Genomic DNA, 16,453 nt, shown 5'->3' on the forward strand with positions numbered 1-16,453 from the left:
GCCTGGGGAGGTGTCGCTGAGTGGCGGTTAGCCCTCGGGGAGCTGGCTGCCAGGCCACGGGCGGCCGCGTGGGCTCGGGTCGGGGCCGTGACCACGGCGTTGCTGTTGCAGGCATCCTGGTCTTCCAGCTGAAGAGGCGGCCGCCCGACCACATCTCCAAGAAGACGAGGCGGCACCTGGACGGGAAGCCCGCGAAGGGCAAGGAGCGGGCGGACGGCTCCGGCTACGGCTCCGCGCTGCCGCCCGAGAAGCTGCCCTACCTGGTGGAGCTGAGCCCAGGTGAGGGGCCGGGTGCGCGCGCGTCTCTTCTGGCAGGCTGAGGCCGTTCTCGGGCCGTTTGTTCTTTAACAAAGCAACCCTCCTAAGGTGACAGTTGTGTTTTCAAAAGAACAGAAACCCTAAGGTCACAAGATGTGTACTTTCATGCATAAAAACGAAGTCCACATGGGCAGAAATTAGTAGAGAAAAACAAAAAGTATAAGAGCGAATACAGAGAACGAAGGAGAGGTTTCATTGAGCTCCCTTTTAAAAAGTTTTACAAAATGACCGTGTAGAATCCTCAATCTGCCGGACTGTTATAGTGAGATGCCCTCCTCTTGGGGCAGATCGTGAGAGGCACGGGCGTGTGGATTCACCATACTGTTCATGGACGGTTTCTGAAAAGACCGTCTTTAAATTTAACAGTGCATTTAAGAGACCCATCCGTGCGAGGAAGGGCATTTGGTTTTGAAATGACGTCAACGAAGCGTATTTCCCTGGTCGCCCTCTGAGTGCTGTGCTGGAGAAAATACTGGTTGTGACCTGTGTCGCAATACGGTGAACAACAGCCTGTTCCCCCGCCCGCGCACTGCTCTTAGGTCGAGCCCGCCAGTGTGTAGTTCCAGGGAGAGCGGGAAGCCCCCCGCTACACGGGTGCCCTGCACTGCGGCTCCTGGGAACAGGCCCCGAGCTGTTCTCGCCGCCGGTTCCTGAGTGCGTGTCTGGTGACAAGGTCATGGCTGACGCTGAGGCGCGGTGCAGGCTCGCGGCACGGGGGGCGGCGCTGGTCGCCCTGGTACGATGCTGTCTCTGCGGCGGGCGCTGCAGGCAGGGGCGCTCCCGCCGGCTGTGTCCGAGGGTTTCTGACTGCTGAGCTGGTGGGGGGACTACGTTACTTTGCTCTGTCCCTCGGGTCTCTGGCTGGAAAACTTGTTAAACTTCTGGATTCCCGGTCTGGTCTGGAAGCGCGTCTGGTGTTGCTCCGTGCGTGCCTCTAGGGCGTGCGAACGCATCATCTCAGGCAGTGAGGAGGGGCTGGGAGACAGCTGTTTGTTTTAGAACTTAATTTTTTTAGGCTCTTTGGGCATTGGGTGTGTCCTTGAAAACTGCATCACATGCTAGAAGTTAATGACTCTGTTTTCTCTAAACCAACATTTTTCAGGATTTAGGAGTATTGTTGTTAGTTCAGAGAGAATTGATAAATGGCCAACTTAGAATAATACTCAAGTGGGTAAACAGAGAGGCGGCTTGCGTGCTAGCAGACAGGATGAGAATTCACTCGTTCCCTCGCTTAGGTGACGGGCGGTTACTGAGGGCTTCCGGCGTGCCTGGCGTCGCTCTGGGCCTGGCGGCGGGGCGCCCACAAGGCAGAGGGCCCCGCTGGCCTCGGGCCACCCTGCGGGGGAGAGGCGTAGTTCTGGCTGCTGATTGCACACGCACGGCTCCCGGGTGACAAGGTGCATGGTTCCCGTCCGCGTGGGAAGACAGCAGAGGCCAGAGAAATGCTGGGTCTGGCCTCCTTTTCGCCCGACATTGGCAGCAGCACGTACTCCCTCCATGCTTGTTAGTACATCTGCTCGGAGCGCGGTGGTGCTTCCTGCGCGTGTGCCGCAGGCTGCGCCCTGGGCGCGAAGAGGGGTGCGAGAGCCCCTGCCGCAGGCGGCCTCATGCCGAGAGCTGCTCCCGATCCACTCTGACGCGTCCGGGGACGCTGTCTAGGCTGACACCGCTCCTGAGTGCCCTCACTGCCTGCTGGGCAGCAGTCTTTATTCGACAAGGGCCTAACCTTCAGGTCGGCCACCACTGCCGTAAGGGCGGGCCGAGCCTTGGCGGGTGGGGGCTGGGCCGGGCCTCACCCCGAGGCCGGTCCTTGCTGCGGCCGCACAGCCTCTGCGTTTCCCTGCTGCCATCGGCATGCGGAGTGGAAGCGACTTGTTTTCCTTTGACAGGCCACGAGTGTCTGTAGTGCTGACTTCTTACCACAGAGAAGTGCCAGGTTTCCACTGGACTCGGGCTGAGGGCCTGGAGGGGCGGGTGGCGGTCTTTGCGACGTGGGGGGTGCTCACACTGTCCTTTGGGGAACGGGGCTGACAAGCACTTTATGTTTTGCTTTGGATCTGACTGTGTTCTTTCAACAGCAGGAGCCAAGTGGGGTGCTAGTCTTCTAGATGGTTCTCTAACCCACTCTTCCGCCCCCGGCAACTCAGCTGCTGCCCTGCGCGTCGTCAGCAGTCGGCGCTGTTTCTGACCGCTGTCCCGTCCTCGCGCTCTGAACGCTGGGGGCGGACGCGCTCGCACTGTGCACACGGCCTCCCTGCAGCTCACCTCTCTGTCTCTCTCCTCCCTCTCCACGTGCTCTGCACGCCTCTGCCCTGCTGCCGCGGCCTTCACCCGGGTCCCCCGCATGCGTTCGGACCCCAGGGAGGAGGGGTCACTCTGCCTACCACAGCTGCCCCGCTCACGAAGGTAACGCTCTGCTTCCTGTTTCCTACTCTGTCCCCAGGGCACTGGCGGGACCTCGCGGCCACGCATGGCTGGCTGAGCAGATAGTTTGTGGGCCGGTTTCTGAATTGGTGTAAATGACTTACTTTAAGAAATTTAATGCACTTCATTTTATTCATGTCTACTAAGGAAGTATTCCATAGCCAAGGTTCATTTAATTTAATATTAAGAAGTTTATTTTGTAAAAATGTCCAATTCCTTTATTCAGGCTGTTTCTTAAGTGAGAACCTGGACTAAGGAAGGGAGAGAGCTGTTTCCTGTTTTTCTAACCTCCCCCCCGCCCCCAGAATAAGGGGAAGAGGAGGCTTACGTTAGGACCAGGTCCCGGTGTTCTTGGGGTTCTCCCTGCTCTCCGGGATGAAATGCATTTCCTCTGGTTCACAAAGCTGTTCTTTCTTTCTTGGGGTGTGTTCTCAAAGTCAGTGTGTCTCAATCTGTCATCTTAAATGGTACGGCTAGCTTTTGGTTTTGTGGAAATACTTCTTTTTTGTCTGTTTTTATATTTTAAATACTAATTTTTTACACACTGAATGTAATAATTGAATACTTTCCATGCTGAATAAAGTTTATTTACCTTTTAACATCTTATTTTAGTTGAATTTTCTCTAAACTGATCATACACGTTTTCATTGGATAGTAACCAAACTAGGAGTTTGGTTTATTTTTAAATAGAAGCAGGTGTTACTTTTTACTTATTTTGATACTTGTACCTACATTAAAAAGGGCCTAAGACATGTTTTTGTTATCTTATGTCTGAAGGGGATTCTCTAATGACTTCACGTGTGTGTTGATTTCATCCTCTAAACTAACAGAGCGATAGGGAGAAAAATGCCTTTCCATTTTACCCGGTGTGTGCGCAGGATGCACATACACACCAGACTTCCACCACAGTGGTCTTCGTTTTTATACCCGTTCTATTGGAGGAGAGTTAGTTTTTTTCCCAACAGAGTTAGTAAAAATACGTGAGAGGAGTGTTTCAATAAGCTTCCCTGTTTTTGATAGCGTCTTCACTGTTGCATCCGTTTTGCTAAAACATAAGCGTGTGGGAATGTGACTATTCCCTTGCTGACGGCTCTCCTCTCTGGCGCCCAGCACCGTGCCTGGGACGTGGGGCTCTCTAAGCAGCATTCTGGAGACACCCCGCCCCCAGTACTGCCATAGAGGTGGCCTTGGGCACGTGCGCTGCTTCCCTGCGCTCCGCTGGGCGTGGGGCTGCTGAGCGAAAGCCAGTGCCCGTGGGAACGTGGGCCCTGGTCTGTTCATGGTGGGCTTTTTCCCTTAACTTCTAGACCGTTCCAGAGAACGTGGTCACAGACAAGCGCAGGACAGTGTGAAGGAGAATTTAGGACGGCGGGGTTGGCAGATAAAACTCAGGACGCCCAGATAAATGTGAACTTCAGGTAGAACAGCATTTTCTAGTGTCTGTCCCAACTATTACACACGAGACAGCCCTAAACCGGCCTCCGACATTGGGGCCACGTCCCCCCGGGGAGCGTGGGGGCATGAGGAGCCAGCTGTGGCCCCAGGCGCACAGACCAGGTTGTTAGGGCCTTGGTTCTGGGGGAGGGAAGGACGTGGATCGCCGTGGGCTTCTTGTGCCTTTTACATGGCGAGCCACGTGACATAGTAAATATTTTTAAGACAAAATTATAAAGTTTATGTGTTTGAAACGTCTGGTAGAAATACCATTGGGCTTGGTGGGGAGGCTTTGAGATGTGATGAAGGTATCTAACCGGATGACGGGGCTCGGGCACTTGTGCAGAAATGGACTGCCTGCCGGATGCCTGCCGAGGAAGAGGGGCAGGTGGAAGATTTCTGCTTGAGGGAGCTGTTGTATGTGTCTGGGACGGCCTGGGCGGCGCCCTCGTTGCGTAATGAGACAGGGACTGGAGTGGTACCTGCCTCCGCTCCCTTCTCTCCCCTCCGTCCCCGACCTCAGCCCGGACACGATCTCATCTCCTGAATCCTCCGGCCACTGTGGAGGTTGCCCAAAACCCTGTCTGTAAGGGCACAACCTGCATTTTCTGTTATTACTGCGAAGTGGCCAGGAGGAGGGGCCGGGGCAGGAGTTTACTTCTGAGCCATCTGTTGGTGGTGAAACGGCAGGAGAGGAGAGGCTGGGAGAGAGGCCTTTTCCTCACGGTCCCACATCTGGTGACGCAAACGTGGACACAGAGGAGCATATCATACCTGTTGATGAGCTCAGACGCCTTTTAGAAAGCATTCAAAATTCGGAAGAATATTATGTGAATTTTTCTTTCACCCCCTAAACAGACGTTTTTCATGTTTTTGTGTTTTTAACTGTATTGCAATGATTATTTTTGATCGGTTTTTTTGCTTCTTTTGGTTTCTTTATGATTGGTGTAATTTCTTTCTGACCCTATTGCATTATTCTGTTTTCTTCGTTTTTAGTTAATAATTACTGACCGCTGGCACACTGAGTCTTTATCAGGTGTGTGCCATGGACCAGACACTGTGCTGAGGGCCAGGACAGAGCCTTTTCCCAAACTGGGCCCCCCAGGAGCTCAGAGCCGGGGCGGTGCGCCGCGGAGAGCGGGGAGGGCTGCGGCTGATGGAGGGGGCTGCAGGGCGGGAGACGCACCAGCACCCTCGGCCAGGGTGCCGTGGGCCTGCCCGGGGTGTCTGCAACGAGCACACCACACACCTGCTGGAGCTGGGCCAGGAGGTTGGGGGCGGGGTGGGGGGGGCGCGTCCCGGGACAGCCCACGTGGTCAGGACTTGGAGTTGAAAATAAAGTCGTTTACAGACTTGGGCCACCACCATGTCTCATGAGGACCTGAGCCTGCCGAGGTGCAGCGTGCTGGACGTGTGCCTCACACGCCATCTCTGTCCCTCACAGCGGTGCCTGGGGGCGCTCAGACCCCTCTTGGTGCCCACCTCCTGCAGCCCTCAGAGCTCGCCGTCCTGAGTGCCGCCCCTGGCGGCTGTGACGGGCCGTTTGGTACACGGCTCTGGTGACTCAGGCATCAGTGCAGTAGGTCACGGGCTCCACTTGGCCTTGCGAGGCGACTTTGCATAGCACACACACGCAAACTAGGCTGACTCCCACGGCCAGCCGAGGCCGGTTGCGATTCACTGATTCTCCGGGTCACGTTTCCTGCTGTGCTAACCACTCGGAAGTCAGCAGAAGTCCTTGACAGACGTGCCCCTGTAGTGGCCGGACTGCAGAGGCGTGGAGCGGGCAGCGGGCCTGGGATAGAGGCAGCGCGCCTGCGGTGGTCTTCCCGCACCGTCTCCGTCCAGCGGTCCTGGCACATGGAGGTTTAAATGCCAACACGCCATGGCCTGTGAAGTGACAAAGGAGCAACATGCCCAGCCTCCCTTTCGGCCTTCAGCCCAGCTCTGCTCCGTGGAGCTAAGCCCTGCACAGCAGCTCTTGCTGGAACGTGGTGTCAGTGACTGACGTCAGCACCGCGGGGGGCGTGGTTCACCAGATGCAGGTTTGGGTCTCCTCCCCGGGGACTGTGGTCCGGGAGGCCTGGGCCGGGCCCTGAGGCCGCACCTCTCAAGGCCTCCATCAGCGATGCAGCTGTGCCCCTGCCGAGTGACGCTGTGTGGCATGTGGAGGGCAGGTTTGTCGCAGGAAGGTCTGGTCTGAAGGGAAGGGCTGTGTCTTTGATGATCGTAACTTGCTAATAGAATCACTCTTCAGAATCATTAACAAAAACGTTTTATGTTATGAGACAGTGTTAGTATGAATGACGGTATTTAGCACCTCAAGTCACATGAAACAGAAGCCGATGCGCTCACATGTCTTCCTTTGAATGATCTGTTCCCAGTTAGTTTAAGTTGCATGCTGTGAACACGCAAAGGCCCGTGGGGTCGCCTCTGCAATAGCCTTCTCTTTGCTGCTTGCAGACGGCTCCGACTCCAGAGACAAGCCGAAGCTGTACCGCCTGCAGCTGAGTGTCACCGAGGTGGGCACCGAGAAGCTGGACGACAGCTCCATCCAGGTACGCACGGCACACAGCGCGCCGCTCCCTGCTGCGTTTTCGTGTGCCCGTGGGTGACAGTGCACGGGAGAGGGGGGAGGCGAGGATACAGGCTAAAACGTGATATTTAAGCGGACGTAATGGGTCCACTGTGGGTCCCTTTGCCTCGGCGTGAGTTTGTGTCCATGCTGCAGCTCTGGAAGCATGGCATGGGGTGACGTTCTCGAGACTCGACTTTCTTCAAAAGGTGGCGGTCCTTTCACGGGCCTGTCTCAGAGCCGAGGGCAGCAGCCTCTGGAAGAGCCTGTCGCTGGCTTGTCACGCAGAGCAGGGGGCGCAGCTCAAGGGTCAGCTGGGTGCGGTCCCCACGTGCTCAGTACCGCAGAGCTCAGCGTGCTCTGTGGGTTAGGCAGGTCGGGATGCACTGGTGCGTCCAAGTGGGCCTGGGGCGGGTCCTCCCTGTGCTCTCGTTCCTCAGGCAGGGAAGGGGGTCCGGGTGTTGGTGCCAGGTTTGTGCCGACACCTTCCCTCCTCAGCTCGGCCGTGAAACAGCTGAAGAGGAATTTGTACGTAAGGAGCTGTATGGAGTTACCCATTGCACTGTCTGAAGTTTCAAATGGCTGTAGGCTTTTTAATGCAAAGCCACAGTTTGCCTTAAATCAAGGCACTGTATGCGAAAAATGAAACGTTCAATTAATTTGAGAGAGATTAATTATTTTTGCGCTACTGGTAGAAAATCCACTAAAAACACCAGCACCCCCGAGTTTATTAGATGGTTATACGCACCGCAGAAGGGCCCGCAGTTCTAAGTTCTGCTGGGAAGCGCGGCGCACGGCTTCACGGCGGCCCCGCTCACCTCCTTCTCTTGCTAGTTGTTTGGCTCCGGAATTCAGCCCCACCACTGTGACCTCACGAACATGGATGGCGTTGTCACGGTCACCCCGAGAAGCATGGACGCCGAGACCTACGTGGAGGGCCAGCGCATCTCGGAGACCACCATGCTGCAGAGCGGGATGAGCGTGCAGTTCGGGGCGTCGCACGTGTTCAAGTTCGTGGACCCCAGCCAGGACCACGCCCTGGCGAAGAGGCCAGCAGACGGGGGCCTGGCCGCGAGGGGCCCCCGGCACAAGCCCGGGTGAGGACGCGGGCGCTCCCCCCCGAGATGTGTAGGGTGCTTCTCGTGACGCTTGAGTTCTCATTTAGGCATAAATCGCCTGGTTTTCGTTTTAATTTTTAAAACTTCAGGGTGGCTCTGTGGTCCTGGGTCTTGCTGATTGAGTTGGTTTCAGAGGGAAGAAAGAAAGGTCTTAACATTGTGAGCTGTGGCTGGCTTTGAAGTTCTTTTTAAATACTCTATTTTTTATCTGGTCCTTTAAAACAGTACTTGACTTGCTCTCCTGTGAAGAATTACGGTATTCTGCCGTGACCCCGTGTGACCCGACTTTTTGCTGAGGTGTTCATTTCCCTGTTACACGAGCCCGTGCCCGGCGTTCGGTGGTGTGTACTCCGGCCCCCCCAGCGCCTGTCTGAGGCCTGGCAGTGTGGGCCTGTCACTGGCCACCTGGGAACACGCCTTGGAGGGCGGGGAGGAGGACTGACCGGTCCGTCACGTGTCGCTACGGGAGCGCCCGTTTGCAGGCTGGTAGGTGCGGACCTCACGCTGTTCAAAGCCAGCGGACTGTCCACTGACGTAGACGCTGCTGCCGGGAGCGGGGCTGCTCCGCGCCGGCTCGGGGTTGCGTCCCGCGACCTGCCTTTGCTTTCCCGCCCCCCAGCGGGTGCTCCGGCCAGCCGGGAGTTTGGGCTTCCGCACCGCGGTCTGAGCCGCCCCGGTTGTTGCAGGAGTGACCCGTGCGCGCCGCCCCTCGCCATCCGTGCCCACTTGGAATCCTGGGAAGGCCAGGCGCAAGGCAGCCAGCCAGTCGGACGTGCAGTCCGTCTCCGAGATGCGCCCCTCGTGGGCTGTCACACCTCAGGCGGGCCGCGTGGGCACTGGAGAGCCCGCCCGTGGCTGTTTGCGATGTGTCTCCAGCCTCCCACCTTGAGCCCCAAGCTTCAGCAGGTGACCAGCCCGCTGGTTCCCGCGTGCCTTTCCTGTCTGCTGCTCAGGAAGCCTGGCCTCCAGCGCCGCACTGAATGCGTATCCAGCTCCGCTGGGCCTGGGGGCTCCGGGGCCGCTCCTCCTTTCTGCAGCGCCGTTTATGAGGCCCAGTTCCTGTCCTTTGTCATGGCCTGCAGAGACTGCCTTCCTTCAGCACACAGTGCTCCTCAGATGCCTTCCATTTTTATTTTCTTCATCAGCTGTTCTTCAGCTTGCTTCTTGTTTTTAGACGTGCTGACAGGGAAAGGATGATCTGCTGTCCACTGATTCCTGGGGTGTTTCACCGAGAAACCATCCATGAAGCAGTTCCCCCGTCTGCAGCAGGTTGCCTTCCACAGGACCTGCCGCTGCCCCCTCCTCCTGCAGTTGGGCTTCATTTCTGAGTTCACATCACTTATCTTGATGGCATCAGTAACGTTACTGTTTGTTGCAGCGTGGAAGCGCAATCTATGAACTGTCTGCCCCACTGTTACGGCCAGTCCTTCAGATTTGCCAGCAAACTGAAGCTGGCTTTTACTTACTAGTCATCTTGATCATGTGAACTTGAAAAGCATTTCAGTTAGTTTCTATATTTCTGAGAGTTTTAAAATATCCAATCCTTACACGCATTTGCCTTAAATTTATTTTAGCAATACCATCCAGAGGTAGAAAATTATCTCATGTTTGCAACATCCGTGTGTGGACATACAGACAGAGTAAAGGCGGATCCAGTTTTGGCTTTGACAGCATTTACAGTTTATGTCTGTCCCTGACCAGTCAGGTTCCAAATGACCTTCCCCCTCTTTCAGGAAGGACAGCGTTTCTACGTCAGTGAACTGGGTTGACATCTAAGTGACGCTGCAGCTTAATCTATTTCTCTGAATCCTCTTTGAACCTTTGAGAGACCAGTTAAGTGCTTGCCACTCACTCCGCCTCGTTTCACAGCAGCCGTGCTTGGGCGGGCACAGAACCTCCCGAGAGGCTGCCCATCGTGGGTCTGTTGGCCGGGGAGGCACGACTTCCAGGTTCACGTCAGGGTCTGTAGTGCGTGAACAAACTTCTAGGGAAAACCAGCCTTCACGTGCCATGCCGTGGACTCCGCTCTACGGTGGCGTGATGCCCGAGAGGATGTCTCCTTAGGCCACGCCCCGACGCCCAGTCACCTGAGAACACCTGAGCGAGGGCTGGCGTAGCCGGCTGGACATCTCCCGAGCAGCAGTGCTTTCCAGGGGGGGCCCATTCCAGGGCGCCCTGCCCGCTCCCCGCAGCTCCCGCCAGCTTCTCTGGGGTCGGTGTGCCACCACCCCGGGCCCCTCATGGCACCCTCGTCGCCCTCTGGGCTCGGGACTCGGAGCGCCAGTAATCGCCCCTTCGGCGCCCGGGTCAGGGACCAAAGGGAGGCCGGCCCCTCACGTAGCCAGCAGCGGTTTTGTTCAGACTCTGTGCACGCAGTCTAAGTAAAAGCCGCGATTAAAAGCAGCAGCACCTTTTCTTCTTTCCTTGAGTTATCTCAGCCCTATTCGCCACTCGGACTTTCTGTGAGCCAGACAGGCCACGCTGAGAGCAAGGCTGCAGAAGCTCCCTGCTTTTGAATTTTTGAGGAACCAGTTTACATTCCCACCCACAAGGGTTCCCGCTTCTTCGTTTCTCACCAGCATCTGCTGGCTTTGTCTTTTTGATGACAGCCACTCGGGCAGGTGCAAGGTGGGTTCTCACCGCGGCCTGGTGCGCGCTGCCTTCCCGTGCTCCTGCCCGGCCGCTGTCTGCTCAGGCCTTGGCCCGTGTGCACGGCCGTCGTTAGGGCTTTGGCTGTTGTGCTGACTGAGCTCTTGATATGCAGGGTGGAGCAAAGGTAGTTTTCCAGTTGTTCGTATGGAAAATGATGCAATAATTAATAAATCGGAACACGAGAGTAAACTGCCCTGTGCACTCGCAGCCGTACACCTGCTGGTGCCCACCCTGCGTACTGGCTGTCAGCCCCCCTCAGATGCGTGGTGGCGGCTGCTCCCTCCCATTCGGGTTGGCGACGGCGTCCTTGGCCGAGTCAGTGGCCCCTTCTCAGCCTGAAGGATCCTGTGGGCTTCGCTTTGCTATTGTTGCCTTTGCTTTGGGTGTCAGATCCGGAAAGTCATTGTGAAAACCAGTGTCAGGGAGCTCACGGCCTGTGTGGTTGCAGATCGTATGCTCAAGTCTTCAGTCCATTTTGAGTTGATTTTTGTGTGTGGTGTGAATTACAGTCCAGTTTCATTTTCAAGCATGTACCTGCCCAGTTTTCCCAGCGCCGTTTATTGAAGAGACTGTACTTCTGCATCATATGTTCTCAGCACCTTTGTCTCAAATTAATTGACCGCCTATGAGAGGGTTTATTTCTGGGCTCTCTGTTCCGCTCCATCGATCTGTGTGTGTGTGTTTGCCAGCACTGGGCTGTTTCGATTACCACGGCCTTGCAGTATAATTCGGTATCCAGAAAGGTGCTCTCTCCAGCTTTGCTCTTTCCCAGGGCTGCTTTGGTTATGTGGGGTCTTTTGTGGTTCCATACAAAGTTTAGAATTGTTTGTTCTATTTCTGTGAAAAAAACGTCAGTGGGATTTTAAGGCGGATTAAGTCTGAAAACTGCTTTGGGTGGCATGGACATTGTAACAGTATTAGTTTTCCCAGTGGATGAGCATGGAGTATCTTTCCCTTTTTGTATGTCCTCTTCACTTTGTTTCAGAAGTGTCTGACATGGTCACAGTACAGGTTTTTGACCTCCTTAATGGCACTTATTTCTAGGTGTTTTATTCTTTTTGATGCCGTTAAATTTATTCATTTCGGGTTTTATTTGAGTTTCTTCTTTTTCTCCTGGTCAGTTTAGCTAAAGGTTTATTACTTTTGTTTATCTTTTAAAAGAACTGGCTCCTAGTTTCATGGATCTTTTGTCTTTTTAGCGTCCATTTATTTATCTCTGCTGTGCTCTTTGCTTCCTTCTTGTAATGCTGGGCTGTGTTCTTTCTCCGGTTCCTGGGGGGGCCCACAGCCTGTGGGTCTCGGCTGCAGCGGTCAGGGCCTGTGTCCCCCAGGCCCGGCGGGGCAGCGCGGGAAGGGTGGGGACGTCACCTGGGCTGTGCTCCCCGAGCCGTGTCCTGCGACTCTGCGTGCTATGAGGACCAGGACCTGGCTCCTACACGCAGAGAGCCCTGCCTGGATGATGGTACCCGCGTCATCAGGAAAATCGGGTTGCCGTGCAGATGGCCCCACGGTGAACTGGAAACTTGTGGCTGCTTTAGGGGGCGGACGGAGCTTTGCCTGGTGCTGAGGACGAGTGGGGTTCTCAGGCGAGGCTGCAGGGGGCGGCGGGAAGGCTTGGCTGTAGCCTCGCGCCCCGTGGAGAGGAAGTTGGGGGGGGTCAGGTGTGTTGCCCCACGGGGTGGTAAGGGGGGGTCAGCTCTCATGTCCCCTGTTTCCTGGTGTCTGCATTCAGGCCGGTGCCAGCCAGCGGAGCGCTTTCTGTGTTGTGTATGTATCTTGCTGACGCAGGATAAGAATTTAATTTCACAAAATTTTGTAATGTATTGTGTAATTAGTTTTGGAAGTTGGTATTCAACCTTCAGTAAGCAATTTTACTTTCTCAAAAGTTACTATGCATTTTAAAGCATGATATTATTTTGTATTACAAGATGATTTTATTTTTATAGTGATGAGGTAGAGGAAGGATTTGTACCTGCTTTTTTAATTTGAAAATTGTTTTGAACTTCTCCATCAATTCCTAGTTTTATTGTATAGGTTGAGCCTAAATAAAAGTTTCAAGTTAACATAGTGGTTTAAAGTCAGACCGTATCCTTTTCAGTGTCGTATGAAGGGGACTTTGCATTTTCCTGGTTGTCTGCAAAGCCCAGGACGTCTCCGCACTGATCCACGCTGTTGGCTTCCAGGACCTCGGCTCTGTCCCCTCGGGTCGGGCCTTGGTCCTGGGCTGGAGCAGGCGGGACTGGCGCACCTTCATTTGTGCCAGAGAAACAGGCCTGCCCGGTTATTGGCTGCTTGGGATGAGGTTTTGTTTCTATTCTGGGTTAGTTTTTCATAAGGACACATTTAAAGTTTTGGTAGTTTGAGCTAGTCTAAAAAGTTGTTTAAACAAGAATAACTCTTGCTCTGATTACTAACATTACCAGAAGTTCTTTTCTTCTTTATTAGTAGCCTAAGTAGTAGGATCCATAGACATCATCAGCCTGACTTTCCTGCAGGTGGGCCGCTCAGCCCTGGGCCTTGTCCTGCCCGGGAGCAGCCTTGCCTCCTGGGGCTGCAGGCCACGCAGGGCCCCTGGGACGGTGGCACTTGATTGCCGTTTGCAGCCTGGAGAGGCTATGGGAGCAGAGAGCCTGCTTTTTTCTTTACGGACCATTTCAACTTATTGTTTTAAAATATAGTTTTAAAAATTATGATCCTGGGAGTATCTAGTATGTATCAGTAAGAAAAGTTCACAAAATTACAATGTGTCTTTATTCTGTAACTTCATATGATGAAGAAAAAGTGATTTCCTGAAGGCCTTCGAGCACTGGGATATTGAGTTAACTGTCCCTCTCTGTGGCTAGGAGAAGACGCTCCATACGATTCCAGAGTTCCTCATTCTGTGTATTTCCTTTCATCCTCACAGGATTGTCCAGGAGACAACTTTTGACTTAGGAGGAGACATTCACAGCGGAGCAGCATTGCCAACAAGCAAGGTAGGTGACTGCATGTTACCTGGCAGGACATGTGTGTTTAACGTGACGGGACACGTGGACATATGGTCGGTAGTGTCCTTGTAACGCTGTGTACAGACTCCATGTGACTTTGCGGGGGGGAGTGACCCCCAGCACAGCTGGCAGGCTGTCCCTCTCCCGGAGGACGGGGGCTGTGCCGGCTCCTTCCGGCTCTGTGCGACCAGCCCCGCCCTGTCAGGTGATCCCTGAAGACAGTGGGCCCCTGCTCCCCGGAGCCCCCCGCGCGCCCAGCTCCCACCTGTCCGCGTGCGTCCTTGGGCGCGGGGCCCCCACAATGGTCTCCTCTCCCGTGTGTGGTCGGTTACTTCCCCCTCATCCTGGTTGTCTGTGGCTGGGAAACAGACACCCCAGAGCTTGGAGCACTGATAGCAGGTGGTTGGCCCCCCCGGGCGGAGTTTGCTGCTCTTGCCGATGGTCACCCGTGTGGCTGCGTTCGGCTAGGGCGCGGTTTTCCACCGTTCCGTCTCACGGCGCACGGGGACGAAGGGCTGACGCTCTGCGGCACACCAAAAATGTCGTTTGTGCTGGTCTGACAAAAGATGGGTTTAGTCTTGATTGATTTACAAAAATAATAATTACCTATATTTTTGCCCCAGAGTGACCATTTAAAACTCAGGTGCCTGTGCGGATACACAGGATCCCTGGTGCCGAGGATTAACCGGCCAACCGCGGGCCTGTCAGGCAACGGGACCAGCAAGGCGCGGCGCCGCTGCGTGGCCGAGACGTTGGCGGCCCAGGGCAGGGCTTTCCCGCCAGGTCGCTGGTGCGGTGCTGGCTGGTGTCCCTTTTTGTATCTGACAATCCGAGGGGAAGCGGCCAGTGTCCCTGGCTCAGTAGTCAGGCGTTGCGTGTTTTCAAAGCTCCGATGGCGGCCCGGCTGACCAGCGCTGAGCTAGTGGGTTAGCTGGGGCCAGGCTCTGCCGGGCTATCCCCTCTCCTCGTCACCTCAGGGTCTCTCTGCCGGGCCTCTCGCCCCGTCGTCTCTCCTTGGGGCAGCCCAGCGTGCCGGTGCTTCCCAGGACCCACGGGATTTGCAGGTCCCCTCAAGGTCTGGACCAGGAGCTGGCCCAGCGTGGGTCCCTCCACGTCCCTGTGGGGAAAGCAGCGCGCAGGCTCGGCCCGGGCTCGGGCTTCACGGAGGCGGGACGCAGACCCCAGCCCCGGCCCTTCCCACTGGCATCCGGGCGAGCGAGCCCTCTGCCCCAGCCCTGCCCCGCGCTCCGCTGTGCACAGCACGGTGTCCCGAGGAGACGCCTCCGGGCCGCTGTGTCGCTCCCTGTCACCCCACTGTCCCTCCTCTTTGCTCGGCTTCCAGTTGGCTCCTGCTGGTTCACGGGGACCGTGTCTGTCCCAGGCACGCACGTGTCGTTTTCCGAACTCTACATGTGCGTGCGTTCATCTGTGCGTTTGAACACAATCAGATCTCTGTGTACACACACTTCCTTTCTGCCCTGCTTCCTTTGGCTGTTATTTTGTGAGCATTTTCTTGGAAAATCATCCGAGAACAAGCTAAAATTGTATGGTAACATGGTAGCATGTAAACAGACCATAACTCATCTCTTGCCTTACTACTCATTTAAAATAGTTTTCTGTAGCCTTGAGTATTGCCATGCACTGACCCAGCAGTTTTGTTTCTGTGAGTGTATCTTACGGACGTAATTGTTGGGGGAGAGTGTGTGTGTTCATTAGCACAGTTGCCATGGCGCCCGGTACCGAGGAGCGTCTTGAACAGCGTGAAGGCTGGTCGCTGAACTTCAGTGGGTGGATAGCAGGTGTCGCCCACCCATACTACTTTGTAGCGGAAAAGTAACATTGTAGGTGTTCACAGCAAATGAAGAGTGTTTTTTACAAAGTAGGCTGTATAATCGTATTTGTGGAAAATGAAAAATTGCAGATATATACAGCACAATGTGACTCTAGTTGGCAACACAAGGATGATTTTTGTTACGTGTGCTCAGTCTGCTCAGTACACAGATGGAGGGAGAACTCTCACGTTCAGTTTTGGTCCACTGGGTTCTCTCTGTCGGTTTATTGATTCTGTTCCAACTGTTTTCTTAATACAGGCCCCATGTCCTTTCTGTCTGCTGCGGGCTGGTTAGGGCTGTGTGCTGGGGGGGTTCCATGTGCTGCATTGGTGGCCGGACCAGTGTTTTCTCCGTGAAGATTAAGGGCAAGAAATAAACCAGTTTCTGTACTTAATTCTTCATTAGGTTTGGAGCTCTAATGAGCAGACTTTTAAATCCTTTCTTAAAACTAACAATAAACCAGAAGAGCCCGAGGCCTCACGTTGTACGTACTCTACCAGCTCTGTCCCAGCTCCCGAGAACTGTTTGGAAGGAAGTCACTATTACTGTGGTGCTTTTGAAGAAACCCCGTGCGCCCGCCTGTGTGTAAGGCGAGCTCCCGGCCCCTGGGAAGGGGGTGGCCGTGTGTCTCATGAATCTTGAATGACGGCCGGTCCGCGGCTGTCCGCTGTGGCCATGCCGCGTTCTGCCCGCGGCGTGCCTCCGGCCCGTGCCCAGCCCGCGTCCCTGCTCAGCGGCCTCGCAGCAGCAGGTGCTCGCCTGCCGTGCTGGGGGGGAAGCCGGGGGCCGTGAGGGGTCCTGAGCGCCTGTGTCTCCCCTTGGGTAGAGCTCCACGAGGCTGGACAGCGACAGGGTGGCGTCCGCCTGCAGCACAGCCGAGCGGGGGATGGTGAAGCCCACGGTCCGCGCGGAGCCGCCGCTGGAGCCCCGCAGGCAGGAGAGCAGGTAGGACGCCATGTATGTGTGTCGCGGAGGCGGGAGGTGGCCCGGAGGGTCGGGCGAAGGTGCTCACGTCTGCGGAGGGTGGGACCGCGTCCCCGGTCGGGGGTGCTGTGGGGGCGGCCCCTCCCCTGCTGCCGGCCGGGGCACCGTGGCCGTGGCTGTGGCCGTGTC

General features: G+C 55.4%; 1 protein-coding gene across 6 annotated transcripts in view; it reads left to right on the forward strand.

The window, feature by feature from the left end:
* Window positions 1-16,453, forward strand: part of AFDN (afadin, adherens junction formation factor) — a 97,928-nt gene that overhangs the window by 35,195 nt on the left and 46,280 nt on the right. For 4 of the 6 annotated variants that reach the window (XM_090280086.1, XM_090280087.1, XM_090280089.1 and 1 more), the window contains exons 8-13: window positions 112-279; window positions 2,680-2,724; window positions 6,640-6,734; window positions 7,586-7,848; window positions 13,427-13,496; window positions 16,167-16,285. In XM_090280086.1, coding sequence (XP_090136212.1) covers window positions 112-279; window positions 2,680-2,724; window positions 6,640-6,734; window positions 7,586-7,848; window positions 13,427-13,496; window positions 16,167-16,285 — 760 coding nt within the window. The remainder of the gene's footprint in view (window positions 1-111; window positions 280-2,679; window positions 2,725-6,639; window positions 6,735-7,585; window positions 7,849-13,426; window positions 13,497-16,166; window positions 16,286-16,453) is intronic. The other 2 variants (XM_090280090.1, XM_090280092.1) reach the window with 1 other exon arrangement.

This window comes from Furipterus horrens, unplaced genomic scaffold, assembly GCF_987537825.1.
Source record: "Furipterus horrens unplaced genomic scaffold, mFurHor1.1.pri manual_scaffold_6, whole genome shotgun sequence".
NCBI classification, from domain to species: Eukaryota; Metazoa; Chordata; class Mammalia; order Chiroptera; family Furipteridae; genus Furipterus; species Furipterus horrens.